The sequence below is a fragment of the Oncorhynchus gorbuscha genome, linkage group LG14 (assembly GCF_021184085.1).
Source record: "Oncorhynchus gorbuscha isolate QuinsamMale2020 ecotype Even-year linkage group LG14, OgorEven_v1.0, whole genome shotgun sequence".
In the NCBI taxonomy this organism is placed as follows: domain Eukaryota; kingdom Metazoa; phylum Chordata; class Actinopteri; order Salmoniformes; family Salmonidae; genus Oncorhynchus; species Oncorhynchus gorbuscha.
The window spans coordinates 24,995,874-25,021,352 of record NC_060186.1 but is presented as its reverse complement, the minus strand read 5'-3'; the positions used below and the strand labels follow the sequence as shown (position 1 = coordinate 25,021,352).

The 25,479-nt window shown below is 44.9% G+C and overlaps 1 protein-coding gene across 1 annotated transcript in view; it reads left to right on the top strand.

The window, feature by feature from the left end:
• Nucleotides 1-25,479, top strand: part of LOC123994682 (laminin subunit beta-1-like) — a 38,575-nt gene that overhangs the window by 9,408 nt on the left and 3,688 nt on the right. The window contains exons 4-24 of the mRNA XM_046297580.1: nucleotides 4,016-4,089; nucleotides 4,447-4,635; nucleotides 4,775-4,838; nucleotides 5,338-5,540; nucleotides 5,713-5,833; nucleotides 6,078-6,266; nucleotides 6,578-6,754; nucleotides 6,896-7,008; nucleotides 7,088-7,167; nucleotides 7,391-7,526; nucleotides 7,618-7,776; nucleotides 7,997-8,133; nucleotides 8,356-8,476; nucleotides 8,723-8,909; nucleotides 9,592-9,735; nucleotides 9,910-10,141; nucleotides 10,315-10,478; nucleotides 11,095-11,319; nucleotides 11,402-11,619; nucleotides 19,838-19,934; nucleotides 24,914-25,283. Coding sequence (XP_046153536.1) covers nucleotides 4,016-4,089; nucleotides 4,447-4,635; nucleotides 4,775-4,838; nucleotides 5,338-5,540; nucleotides 5,713-5,833; nucleotides 6,078-6,266; nucleotides 6,578-6,754; nucleotides 6,896-7,008; nucleotides 7,088-7,167; nucleotides 7,391-7,526; nucleotides 7,618-7,776; nucleotides 7,997-8,133; nucleotides 8,356-8,476; nucleotides 8,723-8,909; nucleotides 9,592-9,735; nucleotides 9,910-10,141; nucleotides 10,315-10,478; nucleotides 11,095-11,319; nucleotides 11,402-11,619; nucleotides 19,838-19,934; nucleotides 24,914-25,283 — 3,400 coding nt within the window. The remainder of the gene's footprint in view (nucleotides 1-4,015; nucleotides 4,090-4,446; nucleotides 4,636-4,774; nucleotides 4,839-5,337; nucleotides 5,541-5,712; nucleotides 5,834-6,077; nucleotides 6,267-6,577; nucleotides 6,755-6,895; nucleotides 7,009-7,087; nucleotides 7,168-7,390; nucleotides 7,527-7,617; nucleotides 7,777-7,996; nucleotides 8,134-8,355; nucleotides 8,477-8,722; nucleotides 8,910-9,591; nucleotides 9,736-9,909; nucleotides 10,142-10,314; nucleotides 10,479-11,094; nucleotides 11,320-11,401; nucleotides 11,620-19,837; nucleotides 19,935-24,913; nucleotides 25,284-25,479) is intronic.

Genomic DNA, 25,479 nt, shown 5'->3' with positions numbered 1-25,479 from the left:
AAGAGAAGGATTGCTTTGTGAATTCGGTCAAATTAGTGTGGGATAATTATTGTTATCCATCAATGATAAGCCACCAGGTATAGACAACTTTGATGGGAAACTATTGAGAGTGGTAGCAGACTATGGGTGCGTTTGTAAATTCACTCTGGCTCTCTACTCCGATTTCGGAGCAGAGCGCAGAATAATTGATACATTTACGAACGCTCAACACCCGTTGAATATGGCCGGTTTCAGTAAATGTCTGCAAAAAATCTGATTTAAATGGTTGCCAGTAGCACAGTTAGTCAGCTCTGGATAACATGAAAACAGCCTAACCAGCTCTGCTGGAGCGAGTAAAATGGTCAGAGTGAGGTGTTCTCTCATTCGTGTCGAAGTAGCTAGCCAACGTTAGCTTAGGTGCTTGACAGTCGTTGTGAGGTCAGAACGCTCAGATCAACCCTACTCCTCGTCCAGTGTGCGCTCTGAACACTCTGAGAGCGAAACGCTCTGAATTTATGAACGGACAATCTGACAACACTCTGAATTTACGAATGCCCAGAGCGCACTCTGAGCGGGCTTTGGCACTCCAGATTGAATTTACTAACACACCCTATATTGCCACCCCTATTTGTTATATCTTTAACCAAAGACTAAAGGGAGAGTGTGTCCCCACAGGCATGCAAGGAAGCTAAAGTAATTCCACTGCCTAAAAATAGTAAAGCACCTTTGCTGGCTCTAACAGCCGCCCAATCAGTTTGCTGCCTGTTCTTAGTAAACTGATGGAGAGGATTGTGTTTGACCCCAAATACAATACTGTTAACTATTGACTTTCAGCATGCATATAGAGAAGGGCACTCAACTTGTACTGAACTGACACTGACAGATGATTGGTTAAAATAAATTGATAAGAAGATGATCGTTGGAACTCTATTGTTAGATTTCAGTGCAGCCTTTGATGTTATTGATCATAAAGTAACTTGCTATGGCTTTACATCACCTACTTTCACATGGTTGGAGAGTTATTTATCCAATAGAACCCAGAGCGTGTTCTTCGATATAATCTTCTCTAATATCAGATATGTACAGTGCAGTGTCCCCCAGGGAAGTTGCCTTGGGCCATTACTCTTCTCTAGAAGCTAGAATTACTAAGTATGTTTAAGTACATTTTACATGACAGCACCCAAAGCCAGTGAGCTCACTGAAATTCTAAATAAGGAGTTAATCAGTGTCAGAATGGTGATTTTAATAATAAACGGGTCTTAAATACATCTACAACTATCAGAGATCAAGATAAAACCCAGATGCAGACTGTCGAAGTAACACTGTTTATTGTATTGTAGCAACAGGGGCAGGCAAAGACAGGTCAAGACAGGCAGGGGTCAAACATCCAGGGTAAGGAAAAGGACAGCAAGCGGGCTTGGGGTCAGGGTCAGGCAGGGTGCAGTAATCCAGAGGTGGAGCAAAGGTACAGGACAGCAGGCAGGCTCAGGGTCAGGCAGAGAGGTCAGTCGGGCAGGTACAGGGTCAGGACAGGCAAAGGTAAAAACCGGGAGGACTAGCAAAGAGAGGATGGAATGCGATAGGCGCTGACAGGGAAAATGCTGGCAAACTTGAACGAACAAGATGTACTGGCAACAAGCAGACAGTCAACACAGGGGATAATTAGGAAGATGGGCGACACCCGGAGGGGGTGGAGACAAGCACAAGGACAGGTGAAACAGATCAGGGCGTGACGACAACTAAAAGCATCGTATTTGGTTCAAAACCTTCTCGAAGACCTACACCTTAACTGGAGTTGTACATAAAGGGTGTGACTATTGAGCAAGTTGAGAAAGCTAACCTCCTAGGTATAACATCGGATGGTCATTTATCATGGTCAAGTCAAATTGACAAAGTTGTTGTGAAGATGGGGAGAGGTATGTCTGTTATTAAAAGATGTTCTGTGTTTTTTGACATGAATCAACTGTAGTAGTTGTTCAGGCTCTGGTCTTGTCCCATCTTGATTACTGTCCGGTAATATGGTCAAGTGCAGCAAAGAAAGACCTAACAAAGCTGTGGCTGGCCCAAAACGATGCAGCAAGCCTTGCCCTTAACTGCGCGTACAGAACTAGCGTCAACAACATGCATGACAGTCTTTCCTGGTTCAGTGTTGATGAGAGATTCTCTGCTTCTCTCCTAGTTTTTATAAGAAATATTACTGTGACACAAGTTCCAGATTGTCTCCATAATCAAACAACATTCGGCTCAGACACCCATACATTCTTACATCTTTTATTTAACCTTTATTTACCCGGGTAGGTTAGTTGAGAACAGGTTCTCATTTACAACTGCGACCTGGCCAAGATAATGCAAAGCAGTGCGACACAAACAACAGAGTTACACATGGAATAAACAAACATACGGTCAATAATACAATAGAAAAAGTACATATACAGTGTGTGCAAAAGAGGTCGGATAAGGTAGGTATACGGCAATAAATAGGCCATAGTGGTGAAATAATTACAAAATAGCAATTAAACACTGGAGTGGTAGATGTGCAGAAGATGAATGTGCAAGTAGAGATACTGGGGTGCAAAGGAGCAAAATAAAGATACATACAACAGTATGGGGATGAGGTAGTTGGATGGGCTATTTACAGATGGGCTATGTACAGGTGCATAACCCACAATACATGCCACCAAGGGGCTCTTCACAGGTCCCAAGTCCAAAACAAATTGACGGCAACACACAGTTTTATTCTGAGCCATGATCGCATGGAACTCCCTTCCGTCTCCAATTTACTAAAGCAAACAGCAAAATGATCTTTAAAAAGTGGATTTAACAACAACTCATGGAACCGAGGGGACAAACAGACACACACTAACACACACATCCCTTATTTTAGTTGCATTGTTTCTATAATTTATTTGTTGTATTGTTTGTATATCGCTGTATTTAAAATTTGTGTTAGTGTCCTTGTGTATCAGTGTTTTGTTATTTGTAATGTTTTGTGTTTTTTGTAGAACCCAGGAAGAGTAGCTGCTGTTTCTGCAAAAGCTAATGGGAATCCAAATAAACAAATAAGTTTAGGGAAAATAGGATTTTGAACAGGAATCAATTGCTTGGTCCCCACAAGGATAGTAAAACAAAATGCGTGTGTGTCAAGTTGAAGTCCAGCTGTGAGAGAATGGTCAGTGTGTGAGTGCGTGCTAAATGTGTTCTCATGGGAACAGGGGGCGGTACGGTGAATAGAGCAGATCACAGAGCAACACAGCTCAGCCAATCAGAGCAGGCTTCAGGGCAGAGGATATACAGGTATGCTCAAGTGAACAGGTTTTAGGAACAGCTGTATATCAACACTGCTGACACGACATGGCCGCATTGTTCCCTGTAATACACACATGCACACACACTCCCTCGCACACATACTTGCAACTGGGCAACGTAATGAGAGACTGAGGTATTCTTGTCTGAGAGCATGGGAGCTGGACTGGCTTCCCACACACACACACACACACACACACACACACACACACACACACACACACACACACACACACACACACACACACACACACACACACACACACACACACACACACACACACACACACACACACACACACACAGTGGGTTTGTTTATTCATTGCTGAGTCTTCTGACAGATGTGGAGGATAAAGTGTCCATTGTTGAGTCATGGAAGGAGCCACAGCCGGATGCCCAGATGGTCCGGGAATACCAGGAAGGACGAAACACGGAAAAGCAGGGGTTGGGATTTCCTTATCCCGCTGCATTAGTCCCTATGAGATCCCACTACGCACATGTTACCACGGCAACGGATCAATTCATCACATGGGTGTGGTAGAAAGACCAATTGACATGGTCAAATGTGTGTGTGTGTGTGTGTGTGTGTGTGTGTGTGTGTGTGTGTGAGATTTTGGCAGACTCACTAATTGTGTTTATGGGTCTGTAACTCTTGACATAAAGCAGGATATGTCAGTCATGGGATGTCTTTCTCAGTGTGTGTGTGTTGTGTGTTTGTTTCCCTGTGCTGCAGGTGTGGAGAATGTGACCATTCAACTGAACCTGGAAGCTGAGTTCCACTTCACACATCTCATCATGACCTTTAAGGTGGCCACACGCAACCACACACACACACACACACACTCACACACTCACTGTGTTCGAGGTATGTGGAAAATGTCCCTAGTCTCTTGAGATGGATGGTAGAGAAGGCTGCTGTAAAACACTATACTCTGTACTGCTGGCATCAGAAGCCTATTCAGCTTCCTTTAGAACCTCCATGTGTCTCTGATCTGGTCTGGACACTCTCTTTCATTCTTGTTCTCATTCGCTCTTTTTCTTTCTGTGTTCTAATATTAGGACACAAGAGTTTTCCCTGTTCGGGTGACGTGGTCAAGAATCTATTCCTTTTATGTGTGTTGTATTTCTGTGTTTACGAATTAGAATGATCTCTTTGATTGGTAGACGTTCCGTCCGGCTACCATGGTGATCGAGCGTTCCATGGATTTTGGGAAGAAGTGGCAGGTGTACCGTTACTATAGCTACGACTGTGAGTCCGCCTTCCCTGGGATATCCGTGGGACCCATGGTCAAAGTGGACGGCATCATCTGTGACTCCCGCTACTCTGACATAGAGCCGTCCGCAGAGGGAGAGGTGTGCATCTCTGTCTGGGCCTTTGAGCTTTTGCAAGAGAGAGGGTAGAAGATGTGGCTCCATAATGCTTCAAGAGTTAGTCTCTCATTGAATTACAACATTTTTACAATCTCTGTCCCTCTCTACCCCTCTCTATCAGGTGATATTCAGGGTGCTGGACCCAGCGTTTGAGATTGACGACCCTTACAGTCCCAGGATACAGAGTAAGTAACTACAGTACAACACCAGGCTAGAGGTGGCATATCTCAATTGCTACATACGATCCAGTTAGTACTGCAACAAATCATTTTCTAAGTGTGAAAACCAAAGTCTGAGTAGTGGCGGTAGTCAAGGCAATACAGCAGGGCAGGGGTTAGAGGTCAGGTTATCCTGGCACCTCTTATGGAATTTCACATGTAGAAGCTACACACACACACACACACTTTAGCGCCTCATTCATACCCAAACTCACACACACGCACACTTACACAGAGAGCCCCTCATGTTAAGTATGTGGTGAATGTGTGTGTAGGGTGCCTTCAGAAGCAGGATCCCACATCTTTAGGGTCAGAGGTCGTAGAGATGAGCTTGGAGAAGATCCAGAACCTAATATATAAAGACACAGTAACCTATAGAAACATTCCTATAACTGCTGTTTTAGATGGGCTGTTACATCAGAACTGGTAATAAGTCTGCCTTTATTCCGACTGTGTGTGTGTGTAGACATGCTGAAGATCACTAACCTGCGTGTCCAGTTCAGTAAGCTCCACACACTGGGTGACAATCTGCTGGACTCCAGAGACGAGGTCACAGAGAAATACTACTATGCCCTCTTCGACATGGTCGTCCGCGGCAACTGCTTCTGCTACGGACATGCCTCCAAGTGTGCCCCTGTCGATGGGATACATGTAGGCACAGAGGGCATGGTGAGTGAAACAGGCACACACACACACACACACACGATGCAACACACACACGTTCTCCTAATAGGTTGTGTGACCATTAAGAGGGAGATGACTCAAGTTACTTTTCTCTAGTGTTCGGTGCCTGCGCCTCTAAAACGAGTGTTTCTCTCTCTCTCTGTGTGCGTGTATCCAGGTCCATGGTCACTGCATGTGTAACCACAACACAGAGGGTCTGAACTGTGAGCACTGTAAGGACTTCTACAACGACCTGCCCTGGAGGCCTGCAGAGGGACACAACACCAATGCCTGCAAGAGTGAGACACTTACACACACACACACACACACACACACTGATCACACTGTGCCAGATATATACAGTCTGGATCATTCCGTTCCAGATATATCAAACTATTCAACAGGAATCTCCCTCATTCCGTCCTGTTGATAGTCTTTTGAAGTGCAAAATATGTTTAAACAAAATTTTCTCTGGCCCCTCTCCCTGTCCATCTCTATCTCTCTTGCTCTCTCTCTCCCGCTCTGTCTCTCTCCTTCTCCCAGTGTGCGAGTGTAACCACCACTCCAGGTCATGTCACTTTGACATGGCTGTGTATCTGTCTACGGGGAACGTGAGTGGAGGAGTGTGTGATGAGTGTCAACACGAGACCACGGGGCGTCAGTGTGAGCAGTGCAGACCCTTCTACTACCAGCACCCCGAAAGACACCTGAGAGACCCCAACATCTGTGAACGTACGTCACCGTCTGTCTGTGACCCATGACAAGGGCCAGGAGTTTGCTGGCCTCACCTTTGACCACTGACCTGTCAACTCTCAACTCGCCCTTTGATCTCTGTCTCTGAACTTAAAAGTCTGAATGTATTGTCGGTGTCTCTGTCCTCTTTTCTCGCTCTCCTTCGTCTCTCCATCTCCCAATACCCTCCCCAAACTCTTTCGGCCTCCTTCAACTCCCTCATCACTCTCCCTCCCACCCTCCCTGTCCCCTCGCATTCCTTCCTGTCTTTTTCCTCTCACTCACCTCCCTCCCTCTCCCTCTGTCTGTAGCGTGTAGCTGTGACCCGGCGGGCTCCCTGCAGGGTGGTGCATGTGACGGCCGGACAGACGTGTCTGCTGGTCTGATAGCAGGACAGTGTCGCTGTAAGACCAGTGTGGAGGGAGAGCGCTGCGACCACTGTAGACAGGGACACTACGGCCTGGGACAGGGCCCAAACGGCTGCCTGCGTGAGTCTCACACACACACACACACACACACACACACACACACACACACACACACACACACACACACACACACACACACACACACACACACACCCCTATCTTTTTGTCTCTCATTGTTTATTTGACGTGTGTCTTTGGCAGAGTGTACCTGTAACCCTCTGGGAACGCTACCTGGAGGAAGCCCATGTGACATGGACACAGGAAACTGCTTCTGCAAACGCCTTGTCACCGGCAGGAACTGTGACCAGTGTCTGGTGAGGGACTTACCGACCCCGTCACTGTTTGTCTGCTGTGTGTGTGTGTGTTTATATCTCTATTCATTTGTTCCTGCAGCCGCGTCACTGGGGGCTGAGCAATGACATGGACGGCTGCAGACCATGTGACTGCGACCAGGGCGGCGCCGTCAACAATGAGTATGTTTTAACCAATCGCGTCATGTCTCTACTCGTATGATCCAATCACAGCACAACTACTCTTCCTAATTCCACCTCGCCTGAAGTGCATTGTTGTAGAAATGTATCTGTAGATATTGGATATTTACTAACAATCAGTTTCTCATTCTGTTGCTCTCCCTATTTATCTATCTCCCTATTGTCCCCTCTCTCTTCCTCCCCCTCTCTCTCCCTCCATCTCTAGTTGTTCGCCGATATCAGGCCAGTGTCAGTGTCGAGAACACATGTATGGGAGGCGTTGTGACCAGCTGGAGTCAGGATACTACTTCATCGCCCTGGACCACTACACCTACGAGGCCGAGGACGCCAAGCACGGCCCTGTGAGTGTCTGTGTGTGTGTTGACCTCTCTCTTTCGATCTCTCTGTCTCGGTCTTTTTTAAATCGGTCGTATCTCTCTCTCTCTCTCTTAGGGTGTGACTGTGGTTCCCAGGCCCTATCCTCTGAACCGTAGTCCTACCTGGACAGGGGCAGGGTTTGTCAACGTACCTGAGGGAGCCCACCTGGAGTTCCACATCAACAACCTACCTGACTCCATGGACTACGACGTGCTGATCCGCTATGAACCACAAGTACACACACACACACACACACACACACACACACACACACACACACACACACACACACACACACACACACACACACACACACACACACACACACACACACACACACACACACATATATACGAACATGCAAACACACATAAGAACACGCGAACACACACATGCTTACACGCAGTTTTCTCTACTATCTCCAATGTGTGATATTGCGTGTGTGTTGCTGTAGTTGCCTGAGCAGTGGGAGCAGGTGGAGATCAGAGTGATACGTCCGTACTCAATGAGAGTGGGGCAGCCAGTCAGTCCTTGTGAAAACACGCTACCAGGAGGAGATCAGCAGTCGGTGTCTCTTCCTCCGGGATCCAGGTAGGCACCCAAGTGGCACACATCTCCTCCCTAGTCCCTACAATACACCCTTACTTCCACCTTCATACACATCTTTACACACACACGCACACACACGTACGCAGACGCACGCACGCACACACACGCACGCACACACACACACACACACACACACACACACACACCACCTCTATTGTCGTTCCAACCGTACACCTTACTCTCCTCTGTGTGTGTGTGTTTCAGACATGTGATGCTCTTGAGGCCTGTGTGTCTGGACAAGGGACGGAACTACACCCTGCGCCTCAGTCTGCCTCTCTACTCCTCTCTCAGTGACGTCCAAAGCCCCTACACACTCATCGACTCTGTAAGTAGCAGTCGCAAACCACGCTCCATACAGTCTGATAAACTGTAGTTTCCGCTAATACACAGACACGAGTCAGTGTGGAAAACATCCCTGTGTGTACTCAGGTTATAGTCGATGTAGTGTGGAACAACAGACTTGTCGTATCTCTACGACAAGCCCTCTGTCTTTATCCATCTCTCACTTACTTACTCTCCTCCTACCCTTCCCTTCTCCCTCCCTCCCTCCCTCCCCTCTCTCTCCCTCTAGTTGGTGTTGATTCCGCGGGTACGTGAGCTGGAGTTGTTTGAGGGTTCTCAGGGCGAGGAGGCGTGGGATACGTTCCAGAAGTACCGCTGTCTGGAGAGCAGCCAGAGCGTCATCAAGAGCCCCATGACGGACATCTGTAACGACTACATCTTCAGTGTGTCTGCCCTGCTACACCAGGGGGCTATGGGTAGGAAACGGGGCTTTGTGTGTGTGTGTGTGTGTGTGTGTGTGTGTGTGTGTGTGTGTGTGTGTGTGTGTGTGTGTGTGTGTGTGTGTGTGTGTGTGTGTGTGTGGGGTTCGATGGAAGGGGGGGGTAGTCTGTATGTTTGTGTGTGAGAGTGCATGTTTTCAGTGAGTCTGTTTATCATTAGTAAACAATAATTTTCTTCCTGAAGCATTCCTAATATTCATACAGCAACAACAACTCGCATTGCTACGTTCCAGCAGTGTAGCCTAGTGGTTAGAGCGTTGGACTAGTAACCGGAAGGTTGCGAGTTCAAACCCCCGAGCTGACAAGGTACAAATCTGTCGTTCTGCCCCTGAACAGGCAGTTAACCCACTGTTCCCAGGCCGTCATTGAAAATAAGAATATATTCTTAACTGACTTGCCTGGTTAAATAAAGGTAAAATAAAAAATATAAAAATAATTACTCACTCTCTCTCTCTTACTCACTTCTCTCTCTCTTACTCACTTACTCTCTCTCTTACTCACTTACTCTCTCTCTTACTCACTCACTCTCTCTCTCTTACTCACTCTCTCTCTCTTACTCACTCTCTCTCTCTTACTCTCTCTTACTCTCTCTCTCTCTCTCTCTCTCTCTCTCTCTCTCTCTCTCTCTCTCTCTCTCTTACTCTCTCTTACTCTCTAGCGTGCCAGTGTGACTCCCAGGGCTCGCTCAGTGCGGTGTGCGACCCCAGAGGCGGGCAGTGCAGGTGTCGGCCCAACATGGCGGGCAGGAACTGTGACCGCTGTGCCCCCGCCACCTTCCAGTTCAGCCCCTCAGGATGCCGACGTGAGTGACAGACAAGCATGGGGTCAGAGGTTAAAGGTCAGGGGGAGACTGGGGTTGAGATTCCAACTTGTGTGGTATTTTATATCCCTTTCCCCCCTCTTCTTCCTCTTTCCTCCACCCCTCCTTCCCCTCTCCCTGTTATTCCCCCCCTCCCTCTCACTCCTCTCTCCCCAGCCTGTGAGTGTAACCCTGTGGGTTCTGTGAACGCTTTCTGCCACGAGGCCACAGGTCAGTGTGAGTGTGTGCCAGGGGCATCAGGGCGTCAGTGTGCCCACTGCCTGCCAGGCTACTGGGGCTTCCCTCAATGCCGGCCCTGCCAGTGCAACGGCAACAGCGACTTCTGCCACCCTCAGACTGGGGAGTGCCAGGGCTGCCGCGCCTCCACCACCGGGCACATGTGTGAAAGGTACTGTGTGAAATTATACCATGTAAAAATAATAGCTAGCTAATATACCGCACACCAAACCACAGTGTAGGGCACAACTGCATATTTCACTGTCATGCTTTCAGTACCAACCGTGTTTGTGTGTATGTGAGTGTTTTCCGTGCCTCTTATCATGTCTTACCCCGTACCTACAGGTGTCTGGATGGTTACCACGGCGACCCAGTGTTGGGTTTGGGGCGTCACTGCCGCCCCTGCATGTGTCCAGATGGGCCGGGGAGCGGACGCCAGTATGCAGACGGCTGCTACCAGACCGCCAACAACTACCAGCTGGTCTGTGTCTGCAGCCCTGGATACAGAGGTTAGATAGATAGACACACACACACACACCACATCATACACACACCACATCAGACACACACCACATCACACACGCCACGTCACACACACCATGTCACACATTGTTCTCCAGGTCCTAGTTCACATTTTCTCTGAAATTACAGAGCTAGCTGAATCCCTTCTGGTCTTAGTCATAATGGGCAGGTAGTAACTACAGGGACAGTGAGTGTGTGACAAACCCCACAGATACTTCTCTCACTGGAACAGGAAGCCAGTCCACTGCCTGTAACTGTTTACGACTGTTTACGACTGTTTACGACTGTTTACGACTGTTTACGACTGTTTACGACTGTTTACGACTGTTTACGACTGTTTTATGAGTGTTTACAATTGTGCCATGACTGCGCTATACTAAATACTGCAGCCAATGGACAGTTCTGCTTCCTTACAGATCTGTGTGTGTGTGTGTGTGTGTGTGTGTGTGTGTGTGTGTGTGTGTGTGTGTGTGTGTGTGTGTGTGTGTGTGTGTGTGTGTGTGTGTGTGTGTGTGTGTGTGTGTGTGTGTGTGTGTGTGTGTGTGTGTGTGTGTGTGTGTGTGTGTAAACAGTTGGGAATTGACCTTTCCTTCCCTTCCATAGGAGCCAGGTGTGACGAGTGTGCCCCAGGACACTATGGTAACCCCCAGGTGCCCAGCGGGCGCTGTCTGCCCTGCCAGTGTAGCGACAACATTGACCAGCTGGACCCGGGGTCCTGCGACGCTCGCACAGGCGTCTGCCTCAAATGCCTGCACCATACCGAGGGCTATGGCTGCCAGCGCTGCAAGCTGGGTTACTACGGCAACGCCGCCACCCAGAGTTGCAGGAGTGAGTACAATTAGACAGTGTGTATGTATGTATGTATGTATGTAGTGTTTGTGTGTGTGTAACTGTCTTTCTCTCTCTGTAGGGTGTATGTGTTATTCAGTGGGCACGACGTCGGAGGCGTGTCCATCCCCGGTGGAGTGTCACTGTGACCTGCAGACTGGCCAGTGTCCCTGCCGGCCTAACGTGATTGGCCAGAACTGTGACCGCTGTGCCCCTGATACGTTCAACATAGGAAGCGGACAGGGCTGCCAGACCTGTGACTGTGACCGAACCCACTCCTTTGGGACGTTGTGCAACGAGGTGAGGGCCACAACTGACCACTCCTTTACCTCATCCTTCCAAAACAACACCCACACCCCGTGTAGTCACCCAACCCATCTATACACAGCAAATTGGCCAATGTTACCTAGTGTTGATTTTCAGTGTAACATTTCTAGTGTTGATTCAGGTGTTAAATGAACTCTGTAAGGGTTCAATTAACACTCAGTGGTGTAAAAGAACCCCAGCATTGGTGTAAATATCCAGAGTTGAACTAAAACTACGGCCGTCATTATCATATTGCCCAGTATGCTCTATTGCAGGTAGATTCTTTTGGAATTGGTTGTTTCAATATCTACAGTACATTCGGAAACTATTCAGTCCTTTTGACTATTTCAACATTTTGTTACGTTACGGCCTTATTCTAAAATGGATGACATTTTTTTCCCCCTCATCAATCTGCACACCATACCCCATAATGACAAAACAAAAACAGGTTTTTAGAAAAAAAGTGGAAATATCACATTTTAAACCGTAATTTGTTGATGTACCTTTGGCAGTGATTACAGCCTCAAGTCTTCTTGGGTTAAACTCTACAAGCTTGGCACACCTGTATTTGGGGAGTTTTTCCCATTCTTCTCTGCAGATACTCTCAAGCTCGGTCAGGTTGGATGGGGAGCACTGCTGCACAGCTATTTTCAGATCTCTCCAGAGATGTTCGATCGGGTCCGGGCTCTGGCTCGGCCACTCAAGGACATTCAGAGACTTGTCCCGAAGCCACTCCTGCATTGTCTTGGCTGTGTTTTTAGGGTCGTTGTTCTGTTGGAAGATGGACCTTTGCCCAAGTCTGAGGTCCTGAGCGCTCTGTAGCAGGTTCTAATCAAGGATCTCTCTGTACCTTGCTCCGTTCATCTTTTCCTCGATCCTGACTAGTCTCCCAGTCACTGCCGCTGAAAAACATCCCCACAGCATGATGCTGCCACCACCATGTTTCAACATAGGGATGGTGCCAGGTTTCCTCCAGAACTCTTTGGCATTCAGGCCAAAGAGTTCAATCTTGGTTATATCAGACCAGAGAATCTTGTTTCTCATGGTCTGAGTGTCCTTTAGGTACCTTTTGGCAAACTCCAAGCAGGCTGTCATGTGCTTTTTACTAAGGGGAGTGGCTTCCGTCTGGCCACTCTACCATAAAACCCTGATTGGTGAAGTGCTGCAGGAAGGACTCCCATCTGGAAGGACTCTCATCTCCACAGAGGAACTCTGGAGCTCTGTCAGAGTGACCATCAGGTTCTTGGTCACCTCCCTGACCAAGGCCCTTCTCCCCCGATTGCTCATTTTGGCCAGGCGGCCAGCTCTAGGAATTTTGGCGGTTCCAAACTTCTTCCATTTAAGAATTATGGAGGCCTCTGTGTTCTTGGGGACGTTCAACACTGTAGAGTTTTTTTGGGACCCATCCCCAGATCTGTGCTTCGACACAATCCTGTCTCGGAGCTCTACGGAGAATTCCTTCGACGTCATGGCATGGTTTTTGCTCTGACATGCACTGTCAACTGTGGGACCTTAAATAAACAGGTGTGTACCTTTTAAAAAAATGTAATTGTCTGCATCACTTCCAATCCCTCATATTGTTTTACACTACCGGTCAAAAACACCTACTCATTCAACGGGTTTTCTTTATTTTTACAATTTTCTACATTGTAGAATAACAGTGAAGACATCAAAACTATTAAATTAAACATATGGAATCATGTAGTGACCAAAAAAGTGTTTAACAAATCAAAATATATTTTATATTTGAGATACTTCAAATAGCCACCTTTGCCTTCATGACAACTTTTCACACTCTTGGCATTCTCTTAACCAGCTTCACCTGGAATATTTTTTTCAAACAGCCTTGAAGGAGTTTGCACATAGGCTAAGCACTTGTTGGCTGCTTTTCCTTCACTCTGCGGTCCAACTCATCCCAAACCATCTCAATTTGGTTGAGGTTGGGGGATTGTGGAGGCCAGGTCATCTGATGCAGCACTCCATCACTGTCCTTCTTGGTAAAATAGCCCTTACATAGCCTGGAGGTGTGTTGGGTTATTGTCCTGTTGAAAAGCAAATGATAGTCCCACAAAGCCCAAACCAGATGGGATGGCGTATCGCTGCAGAATGCTGGTTAAGTTTGCCTTGAATTTTTTGTTGTTGTTGTACTTTTACCCCAATTGGTATCCAATTGGTAGTTATAGTCTTGTCTCATTGCTGCAACTCCCATACGGACTCAGGAGAGGCGAAGGTCGAAGAGCAAGACATTCCTAAGTGACCCCAAACTTTTGAACGGTAGAGTATATACCGGTACTGTGTATATATACAGTTGAAGTCGGAAGTTTACATACACTTAGGTTAGAGTCATTAAAACTCGTTTTTCAACCACTCCACAAATTTATTGTTAACAAACTGTAGTTTTGGCAAGTCGGTTAGGAAATCTACTTTGTGCAAGACACAAGTCATTTTTCCAACAATTGTTTACAGACAGATTATTTCACTTATAATTCACTGTATCACGATTCCAGTGGGTCATACATTTACATACACTAAGTTGACTGTGCCTTTAAACAGCTTGTAAAATTCCAGCAAATGATGTCATGTCTTTAGAAGCTTCTGATTGGCTAATTGACATTTGATTTGATTAAATTGGAAGCGTACTTGTGGGTGTATTTCAAGACCTACCTTTAAACTCGGTGCCTCTTTGCTTGATATCATGGGAAAATCAAAAGAAATCAGCCAAGACCTCTGGTTCAAGAAAAAGTCTGGTTCATCCGTGGGAGCAATTTCAAAACGCCTGAAGGTACCACGTTCATCTGTACAAACAATAGTACGCAAGTGTAAACACCATGGGACCATGCAGCCGGAAGAAGACGCATTCTTTCAGGGGTGGCAGCATCATGTTGTGGGGGTGCTTTGCTGCAGGAGGACTGGTGCACTTCACAAAACAGATGGCATCATGAGGATGGAAAATTATGTGGATATATTGAAGCAACATCTGAAGACATCAGTCAGGAAGTTTGTTCGCAAATGGGTCTTCCAAGTGGACAATGACCCCAAGCATACTTCCAAAGTTGTGGCAAAATGGCTTAAGCACAACAAAGTCAAGGTATTGGAGTGGCCATCACAAAGCCCTGACCTCAATCCTATGAAAAATGTGTGAGCAGAACGGAAAAAGTGTGTGTGAGCAAGGAGGCCTACAAACCTGACTCGGTTACACCAGCTCTGTCAGGAGGAAAGGGCCAAAATTAACCCAATTTATTGTGGGAAGCTTGTGGAAGGCTAGCCAAAATGTTTGACCAAAGTTAAACAATTTAAAAGCAATGCTACCAAATACTAATTGAGTGTATGTAAACTTCTGACCCACTGGCAATGTGATGAAAGAAATAGAAGCTGAAATAAATCAGTTTCTCTGCTATTATTCTGACGTTTCACATTCTTAAAATAAAGTGGTGATCCTAACTGGCCTAAAACAGGGCATTTTTACTGGGTTGAAATGTCATGGATTGTGAAAAACTGAGTTTAAATGTATTTGGCTAAGGTGTATGTAAACTTCCGACTTCAACTGTACATCTTAAAAATATATATATTTCCTTTACCCGCCAACCCTACAACCCCTCAAACTAGTGAACAACAACGCTTAGGCCTTTATTAACAGCTCATACATACTATATACATTTTATGGACACAGTCTATTTTACAATAGTTCTATTTTGTTTGTTTTTACTCTGGGATGCTGGCCTTCTAGGCAGAGTTGCAAAGAAAGAGCCATATCTCAGACTTTCCAATAAAAAGATTCAGATGGGCAAAAGAACACAGACACTGGACAGCAGAACTCTGCCTAGAAGGCCAGCTTCCCGGAGTCGCCTCTTCGCGGTTGAAGTTGAGACTGGTGTTTTGCGGGTACTATTTTATGAAGCTGCCAGTTGAGGACTTGTGAGGCGTCTGTTTCTCAAACTAGACACACTAATGTACTTGTCCTCTGGCTCAGTTGTGCACCGGGGCTTCCCACTCCTCTTTCTTTTCAGGGTAGCCTAGTGGTTAGAGCGTTGGACTATTAACCGAAAGGTTTCATGTTCGAATCCCCGAGCTGATAAGGTACAAATCTGTCGTTCTGCCCCTGAACAGGCAGTTAACCCGCTGTTCCTAGGCCGTCATTGAAAATAAGAATTTGTTCTTAACTGACTTGCCTAGTAAAATAAAGGTAAAATAAAAAATATTCTGGTTAGGGACAGTTTGCTCTGTTCTGTGAAGGGAGTGGTACACAGCGTTGTACAATATCTTAAATTTCTTGGCAATTTCCCGCATGGAATAACCTTCATTTCTCAGAACAATAATAGATGGATGAGTTTCAGAAGAAATGTTTTTGTTTCTGGCCATTTTGAGCCTGTAACCGAACCCACATGCTGATGCTCCAGATACTCAACTACTCTAAAGAAGGCCAGTTTTATTGCTTCTTTAATCAGAACAACAGTTGGCAGCTGTGCTAACATAATTGCAAAAGGGTTTTCTAATGATCAATTAGCCTTTTAAAATGCTAAACTTGGATTAACACAACGTGCCATTGGAACATAGGAGTGATGGTTGCAGATTATGGGTCTCTGTACGCCTATGTAGATATTCCATTAAAAATCTGCCGTTTCCAGCTACAATAGTAATTTACGGCTGCGGTACCTGTACAGGCATCAAAATCAGCAGAAATTTCAGAGCGCCAACTAATAGTCCTCGATACAACTCAAACTTTCATTAAAACACACATGCAGGGTACTCAATTAAAGCTACACTCGTTGTGAATCTAGCCAACATGTCAGATTTGTAAAATGCTTTTCGGCGAAAGCATGAGAAGCTATTATCTGATAGCATGCAACCCCCGGAATACCCAAAGGGGACGTAAACAGAATAATTAGCGTAGCCGGCGCTACACAAAACGCAGAAATAAAATATAAAACATTCATTACCTTTGACGAGCTTCTTTGTTGGCACTCCTATATGTCCCATAAACATCACAATTGGGTCTTTTTTTCCCCATTAAATCCGTCCATGTATACCCAAAATGTCCATTTATGAAGCCCGTCTGATCCAGGAAAAAGCACCTTTCCAAAGCGCAACGTCATTTTTTAAAATTAAAAAAGTTGCCTATAAACTTTGACAAAACACTTCAAACTACTTTTGTAAACCAACTTTAGGTATTAGTAAACGTTAATAATCGATCAAATTGATCACGGGGCGATCTGTATTTGATAGCAGCAAGTCTTGAAATCATCGTCCATATTCTCCCTTTCATAACTTCCTTCGGTGGACCCGAAGACAGGAAGTGCCTATTTGTCATCCCACCAAGGATAAACTACAACTGAATTGCCAGTACTGGCGACATCGTCTGGAAGCTGTACAATACAGAGACTGGCGGAGGGATATTTTTTGTTTCGTGTTTTTTGTGAACAGTTTTCCTTGGGATTTTGCCTCCTAAACACGTTCTGTTATAGCCACAGACATGATGTAACCAGTCTTAGAGACTTCAGAGTGTTTTCTATCCACACATACTAATCATATGCATATACTATATTCCTGGCATGAGTAGCAGGACGTTGAAATTTTGCGCGATTTTTAACAAAAAGCTGCAAAAATTCGCTGCATCCCTAAGAGACAATGTCTACACTGTATTTCTGATCAATTTTATGTTATTTTAATGGACAAAAATGTGCTTTTCTTTCAAAAACAAGGACATTTCTAAGTGACCCCAGACTTTTGAATGGTAGTGTATATTGTGTGTGTGTGTGTGTGTATATAAAAAATATAATCTTTACCCTCTTCCCCTCCCCCAATTGGAGCAAACTAGTGATTAACAACACTTACACCTGTATTTCCAGCTTATACATACTATATTTTATGGACACAATCTATTTTACAATAGTTCTATTTAGTTTGTTTTTACTCCTGTCCATCCTCTACCCTCAATCTCTCCCATCTATTTCTGATGTCCATCCGGTTTGATTTCTATTTGCCACTTCTTTCAAACTGTGCTCTTTCACAAAAGTTCTTAACCTATATACGTTTTACGGGCACAGTATGTTTTACATTAGTTATCTTGTTGTTGTTCGTTTTTATCAGTCCCAACCTTCAGCTCCATTCAACTCCTCCCATCTATCACTTAACACCAGAATCTGCAGAGCTGGGAAGGTTGTATCCACCATATAAATAACATTTGAATTTGCCAACATTTCTAAAAAAAAAAAAAAACAGTTTTCACTTTGTCATTATGGGGTATTGTGTGTAGATTGATGAGGATTTTATTTAATAGATTTTTAGAAAAAGGCTGTAACATAACAACTTGTGGAAAAAGTCAAGGGGTCTGAATACTTTCCGAATGCACTGTATGTGTTTGCATGTGAATTGATGAATTCATATTATGCTACACAAATATAAATAGCATACATTTTCCTAACCTTATCCAATCTGTTACTTAGATATACCGCACCCATTACTGAAAAGGTTGTTCAAGTTTAGATGCTTTAGCTCAGGGATCATCAACTACATTTAGCTGAGGGATGATTTTTGTCTTGAGAGAATGGTCAGAGAGCCGGAACATAGTTACAAATCATTTGTAGACTGCAAATTGATAGCAAGAAGCCCAAACAGATATAACATTTGACTAAAACATAATCATTTCAAACCTTGTTTACTTTTGTATACGGTCACGAATATCTCCTTATTATGCAAAAAATAAATTTAAAAACCTTGGAGCCGATTTGCTGGTGGGGGTGTGTGGGATTATTTAAGATACTATTTGAAGTAGTATTTGATGTAGGGTTTCAGATGTTTTCAGAAGATGGCCAGGCCCTACTGTCCTAGTTTCAGGAGGAAGCTTGTTCCACCATTGGAGTGCCAGGACAGAGAAGAGCTTTGACTGGGCTGAGTGGGAGCTGCCCTCCCTTAGCAGTGGGAGGGCCAAGAGACTAGAGGTGGCAGAACTGAGGGTTTGGGTGTAGGGTTCAAGCATAGCCTGAAGATAGGGAGGGGCAGTTCCTCTTGCTGCTTCGTAGGCACGTACCATGGTCTTGTAGTGGATGCGAGATTCAACTGGAAGCTAGTGGAGTTTACTGCGGAGCAGGGTGATATGGGAGAACTTGGGGAAGGTTTTCAAACCGACAGACTGCCGCGTTCTGTATAAGTTGCAGCGGTTTGATAGCACGTGTAACTAGGGCTTGGGCTCAGTTTTTTCTGATTAGAAAACACACCATTTCCTGGTTGGGAAACACTGTCAGCAGGAATAGTGTGTTTACTGGCCGAGTTCCATAGAGGAAGGAAGGCTTAGAATACACTTTAGGGTTGCTAAACAAACATTCCACTCCGAGACAGAGAAAGTCCATCAACCATTTATGGGATAAGAACAGGAGAAAGCTAGACCCAATAGTAATTCATTATCATTTTGTATACAGACATGTTTTTTTTGTGCTGCAAACACCCTGGACCGTATTCACAAATAGTTTCAGAATAGGAGTGCTGATGTAGGATTGGATTTCCCTTTTAGATTATACTGAAAAAGATGATATGGACAGAAGGATCTGATCCTAGGTCAGCACTCCTACTCATGGACTCTGTATATAATACAGGCCACTGTCCATTGTACAGTGTGTAGCAAGGACACCGTCCTCTAACCTAGAGATGGTACACTGAGTTTACAAAACATTATGCTCTTTCCATGACATAGGCTGACTAGGCGAATCCAGGTGAAAGCTGGGATCCCTTATTGATGTCACTTGTTAAAGTCACTTCAATCAGTGTAGATGAAAGGGAGGAGACAGGTTAAATAAGGATTTTTAAGCCTTGAGACATTTGAAACATGGGATTGTGTATGTGTGCCATTCAGAGGGTGAATGGGCAAGACAAAAGACTTCAGTGCCTTTGAACAAGGTGTGGTAGTATGTGCCAGGCGCACCTGTTTGTTCAAAGAACTGCAACGCTGCTGGCTTTTTCACACTCAACAGTTTCCTGTGTGTATCAAGAATGGTCCACCAACCAAAGGACACACAGCCAACTTGACACAACTGTGGGAAGCATTGGAGTCCAGGGAAGCATGGGCCAGCATCTCTGTGGAACGCTTTCAACACCTTGTAGAGTCCATGCCTGACAAATTGAAGCTGGGTGGGGCAACTCAATATTAGGTGTTCTTAATGTTTTGTACACTCAGTGTATATTGCATGTTCATAATGCTGATGTGTTGTGTGTTTTCTAGCTGTCGGGGCAGTGCTCATGCAGGCCTGGTTTCGGGGGAAGAAAATGCAACGAATGCCGAGATAAGTTCTGGGGAGATCCTGAGGTCAAATGTCAAGGTAAGTTTCTCTGGCTGGGATTATGCGTGTCAGTGGAAAGTACAAAATATGTGTGTGGATTCGTTCCCATGACTGCCTTAAACTTGTGTGCATCATGAAGCTGAAACACGTGCAACAGGGTATCTTAAGTGCGTCATTGCTTCCTCTCCAAGTGGGTCTCCTTCTGAATTTACTGGGGTCTGGAGAAACACTCTTAGAGAGGGGTTCTGCGTGTTTTTGAATCTGTCTCTTAGAGTTTGAGTAAACAGTCTCTCATGGTCTCGTTCTCATGACCGGTGGTTCCCCTGAGTGACTGGGCTGGAAGCCGGGTTTTATGTTGTTTTTTTGTAGCATTGCAGTTTTCTCAGTGCGTGTGTGTGTGAGTGTGTGTGTGTGTGTTATCAGACTCCAGCAGAGTGGATCCGTGTTGTTTTAACATTGTGTGTACGCATGTTATGATTGAAAAATTGCATATTTACCTGATTTGTTTGATATTAATAGTTAGCATGCTTAATAGATAGGAGGATATTTCTGTCCTGTTAGTGTCTGTGTTTTCATGGGTTCCACTTCTAGTTCCCTGCAGCTAATGTGGGTGTATGGTCACAGGAGATGGCTTGAGCTGACAAATGGGTTAAAGACTGCATTACATAGACAATAATGTGTTTTTACTAGAGATCGTTTAGGAGTAGAACAATCACTCATTGTCTCAAAATCATCCTTGCATCTGGGAAACTAAGTCAGGGTGGGGTTAAGACAACAACCCACGTGCAGATAACGACCGGATGAACCCAGAGTGGCTTATGATGCCCCAATCTGCATGAGGGGGGTTGAACCAACCGTGACTGAGCATTGTTAGAGTCAGCCATACAGTTGGAAGTCTGAAGCTTAGGGGTCATTAAAACTCGTTTTCCAACCACTCTTAACAAACTATAGTTTTGGCAAGTCTGTTAGGACATCTACTTTGTGCAGGACACAAGTCATTTTTCCAACAATTGTTTACAGACAGATTATTTCACTTCTACTTCACTGTATCACAATTCCAGTGGGTCAGAAGTTTACATACACTAAGTTGACTGTGCCTTTAAACAGCTTGGAAAATTCCAGAAAATGGTGTCATGGCTATAGAAGCTTCTGCTAATTGACATCATTTGAGTCAATTGGAGGTGTAACTGTGGATGTATTGCAAGGCCTCTCTTCAAACTCAGTGCCTCTTTGCTTGACATCATGGGAAAATCAAAAGAAATCAGCCAAGACCTCCCAGAAAATGTGTATACCTCCAAAAGTCTGATTTATCCTTCATTCCAAACGCCTTGAAGGTACCATGTTCATCTGTACAAACAATAGTACGCAAGTATAAACACCATGGGACACGCAGCTGTCATACCGCTCAGGAAGGAGACGCATTCTGTCTCCTAGAGATGAATGTACTTTGGTGCGAAAAGTGCAAATAAATCCCAGAACAACAGCAAAGGACCTTGTGAAGATGCTGGAGGAAACGGGTACAAAAGTATCTATATCCACAGTAAAACGAGTCCTATATCAACATAACCTGAATGGCCGCTCAGCAAGGAAGAAGCCACTGCTCCAAAACTGCCATAATAAAGCCAGATTACGGCACATGGGACAAAGATCGTCCTTTTTGGAGAAATGTCCTATGGTCTGATGAAACAAAAACAGAACTGTTTGGCCATAATGACCATCGTCATGTTTTGAGGAAAAAGGGGGAGGCTTGCAAGCTGAAGATCCCCATAGCAACCGCGAAGCACGGGGGTGGCAGCATCATGTTGTATGAGTGCTTTGCTGCAGCAGGGACTGGTGCACTTCATGAAACAGATGGCATCATGAGGACGTAAAATTATGGGATATATTGAAGAAACATCTCAAGACATCAGTCAGGAAGTTAAAGCTTGGTCACAAATGGGTCTTCCAAATGGACAATGACCCCAAGCATACTTCCAACGTTGTGGCAAAATTGCTTAAGCATAATAATGTTGGAGTGTCCATCACAAAGCCCTGACCTCAATCCTATAAAACATTTGTGGGCAGAACTGAAAAAGTGTTTACGAGCAAGGAGGCCTACAAACCGGACTCAGTTACACCAGCTCTGTCAGGAGGAATGGGCCAAAATTCACCCAACTTATTGTGGGAAGCTTGTGGAAGGCTACCAGAAACGTTTGACCCCGTTTGAAGTTGAACAATTTAAAGGCAATGCTACCAAATATGTATTGAGTGTATGTAAACATCTGACCCACTGGGAATGTGATGAAAGAAAGAAAAGCTGAAATAAATCATTCTCTCCTATTATTCTGACATTTCACATTCTTAGAATAAAGTGGTGATCCTAACTGACCTAAGACCGGTGATTTTTACTAGGATTAAATGTCAGGAATTGTGAAAAACTGAGTTTAAATATATTTGTTTAAGGGGTATGTAAAACTTCCGACTTCAGCTGTATATAGCACTCTGCATTTATGTAAAGGTTAGGTTACTTGGTCCAATACTCATGTGTGGGGGTTCGACCAGCCTCATTATTGCAACAATTAAGCGATATTAAATAAAGAGGATTGTTAGAAGAAATGACCAAATCTCTCTCAGTATTGAATTTCCAAGATAATAATAATAATAATAATAATAATAATAATAATAATAATAATATATAATATATAATAAATAATATAATATATGCCATTTAGCAGACGCTTTTATCCAAAGCGACTTACAATCATGTGTGCATACATTCTACGTATGGGTGGTCCCGGGAATCGAACCCACTACCCTGGCGTTACAAGCGCCATGCTCTACCAACTGAGCTACAGAGGACCATGGGGAGAATTATGGGGAGAAGAGACGACAGGGGTAAGAAGTGAGGTGGGGTGGGGTGGTTAATATAAAGATGGGGTCATGGAGAAAGGGACTAGGAGTAGAATTGAGGTGGGGGGGGGGTTAATATAAAGATGGGGTCATGGAGAAAGGGACTATGGGTAGAATTGAGGTGGGGGGGGTTAATATAAAGATGGGGTCATGGAGAAAGGACTATGGGTAGAAGTGAGGTGGGGAAACTGGAGGGTTTAACATTTTCCACAAATCATGGAGAAAGGGACTATGGGTAGAAGTGAGGTGGGGGGAGGGACTATGGGTAGAAACTGGAGCAGGATGAAGTTTAACATTTTCCACAAATAAAAAGTAATAAAAAATAAATAACATAAAACAAAAAATAATAATAAATAAAATAAATAAAAATCTTAATCGTGTTCTTAAAAAAGATATTGTGTCAGTCTCTGTTTTGTATGTTTGCGTGTATCAAATCAAATTGTATTTGTCACATACACATGGTTAGCAGATGTTAATGCGAGTGTAGCGAAATGCTTGTCGGTGTATGTGTGCATTCGTGCGTATGTCTGTCCTTGTGTCAGTGTGTGCATGTGTGTCACCAGTGTGGTGTTAGTTGGCTCTAAATTACTCCTCCCTGTCGACACCTCTACATGGTTTATTGTCTGCTGAACAACTGACTGACAAACAGACCAGTTTCCATCAGTCACTGCATCTGGAGAAATGTATATCTCAGAAGTTGGCACACCCTCAGAGAGACGGTGAGAGAGAGGAGGGAGATTTTGAGAGTGAATTTCTGGGAATAACTCCTTGGTTCGTGTGAGAATCAGAGCCAGATGTTCCAGAAATCAGAGGAATCCTGTCTTAATCGTGATCTTATTCCTGTGGTTTAGGAATTCCTGCAGTATTCCCAAACTGCCTGTAAAGTTAGTCTGACCTCCTGTCGCTGTCCTCACCCTCTCAGCGCACTGTGTGAATACTGCACGCATGTGTGTGTGTGTGTGTGTGTTTGAAAGAGAGCGAGATAAAGAGCGAAATGTTTGACACCATGTCTGGGTTAAGAGGATCATGTCATGGTCTGATTTAAGAGGTCAGAGGTAAAAGTGACAGGCTTGACAACAGCGCCTGTGTGTGTGTGAATTAAGATGCCACGGTCATGGCAACAGTCGCAACCCTACCACGCACGTGGCTGTGATTACCGTGTTACCTGTTCGGAACAGCCTCAGTGGACATACAAGGTGTTGAAAGTGTTTCACAGAGCTGCTGGCCCACATTAACTTCAATGCTTCCCACAGTGTCAAGTTGACTTGATGTTCTTTGGTTGGTGGACTGTTCTTGATACACACGGGATACTTTATGAGTGTGAGAGACCCGGCAGCGTTGTAGTTCTTGGTACAAACTGGTGCGTACCGCACATACTACCACACCACCCTGTTCAAAGGCACATAAATATTTAGTCTTGCCCATTAACCCTCTGAATGGCACACACACACAATCCAAGGTTTAAAAATCGTTCTTTAACCTGTCTCCTCCCCTTCATCTACACTGATTTGAAGTGGATTGAACAAGTGACATCAATAAGTGATTGTAGTCAGTCTATATCATGGAAAGAGCAGGTGTTCTTAGTAGTTTGTACACCAAATGTTGAGCAAACTCACACTCCTATTGCAGCTGGTTGCTTCATAATTGTATGTTGAATCATTCTTTTTTTTGGGGTGCATCAATCACCTCTTCAAAAGCTCAGGCAACAGTAATGGGTGCTAACTGCTTATATGCACCCTTTCCTGTTCTCCATTCCTCACATTTGTTTCACTGACTTACTCCGTCACTATTTCTCTCCTTCTCCTCACACTTTAGAGGTTAGAAGACTTGTCTCTGCTGTGCTTCAGACTGCGGGGGGTCAAAAGGGGGATAGATTTTAGAGGTCAAGGCTACCTGTGCGTTCATTTACACTCAGACTTTTGAGCCGTTTAATAGTTTTTCAGTACCTCTGTTTTCCTAGGGTGGCTTTTAAAGGGCACAGACCTGTTCTCATATTAGTATGAGTTCATTTCCTTGTACCCTCATTTCCTTTCCATCATCACCACTGTTTTCACCTCAAGTCAGGAATAGGTATGTGTTTAACACTTTTCTCTCTTCTCCTGTTCCTCTTTCTCTCCCTCACCCTCCAGCGTGTGACTGTGACCTGCGTGGCATCGCCAGCGAGCAGTGCCACCGTTCGTCCGGCCAGTGTGTGTGTGTGGAGGGTGTGTCTGGACCCCGGTGTAACCAGTGTGCCAGAGGGTACCATGGGGAGTTCCCCGCCTGCCAACGATGCCACCAGTGCTTCGACGAGTGGGACAGCGTGGTAGGGGAACTGACCAACCAGGCGCAGCGTTTGAAGGATCACGTGACAGAGCTCCAGACCAATGGGGTGACGGCGCCGTACACAGACACCGTTAGCAGTCTGGAGATTAGTGCTAATGCTATCAGTGGGATAGTAGAGAACAACCCTGCTATACAGAAGATGGAAGATGTACAACAGATGATGCAGCAGGTCACGTATGTACACACAAACACGTGCGCTTGCATACACACATTTACACATTGAAACTCACAGCACCAATGGTTCTGTTTGTGTGTGTGTGTGTGTGTGTGTGTGTGTGTGTGTGTGTGTGTGTGTGTGTGTGTGTGTGTGTGTGTGTGTGTGTGTGTGTGTGTGTGTGTGTGTGTGTGTGTGTGTGTGTGTGTGTGTGTG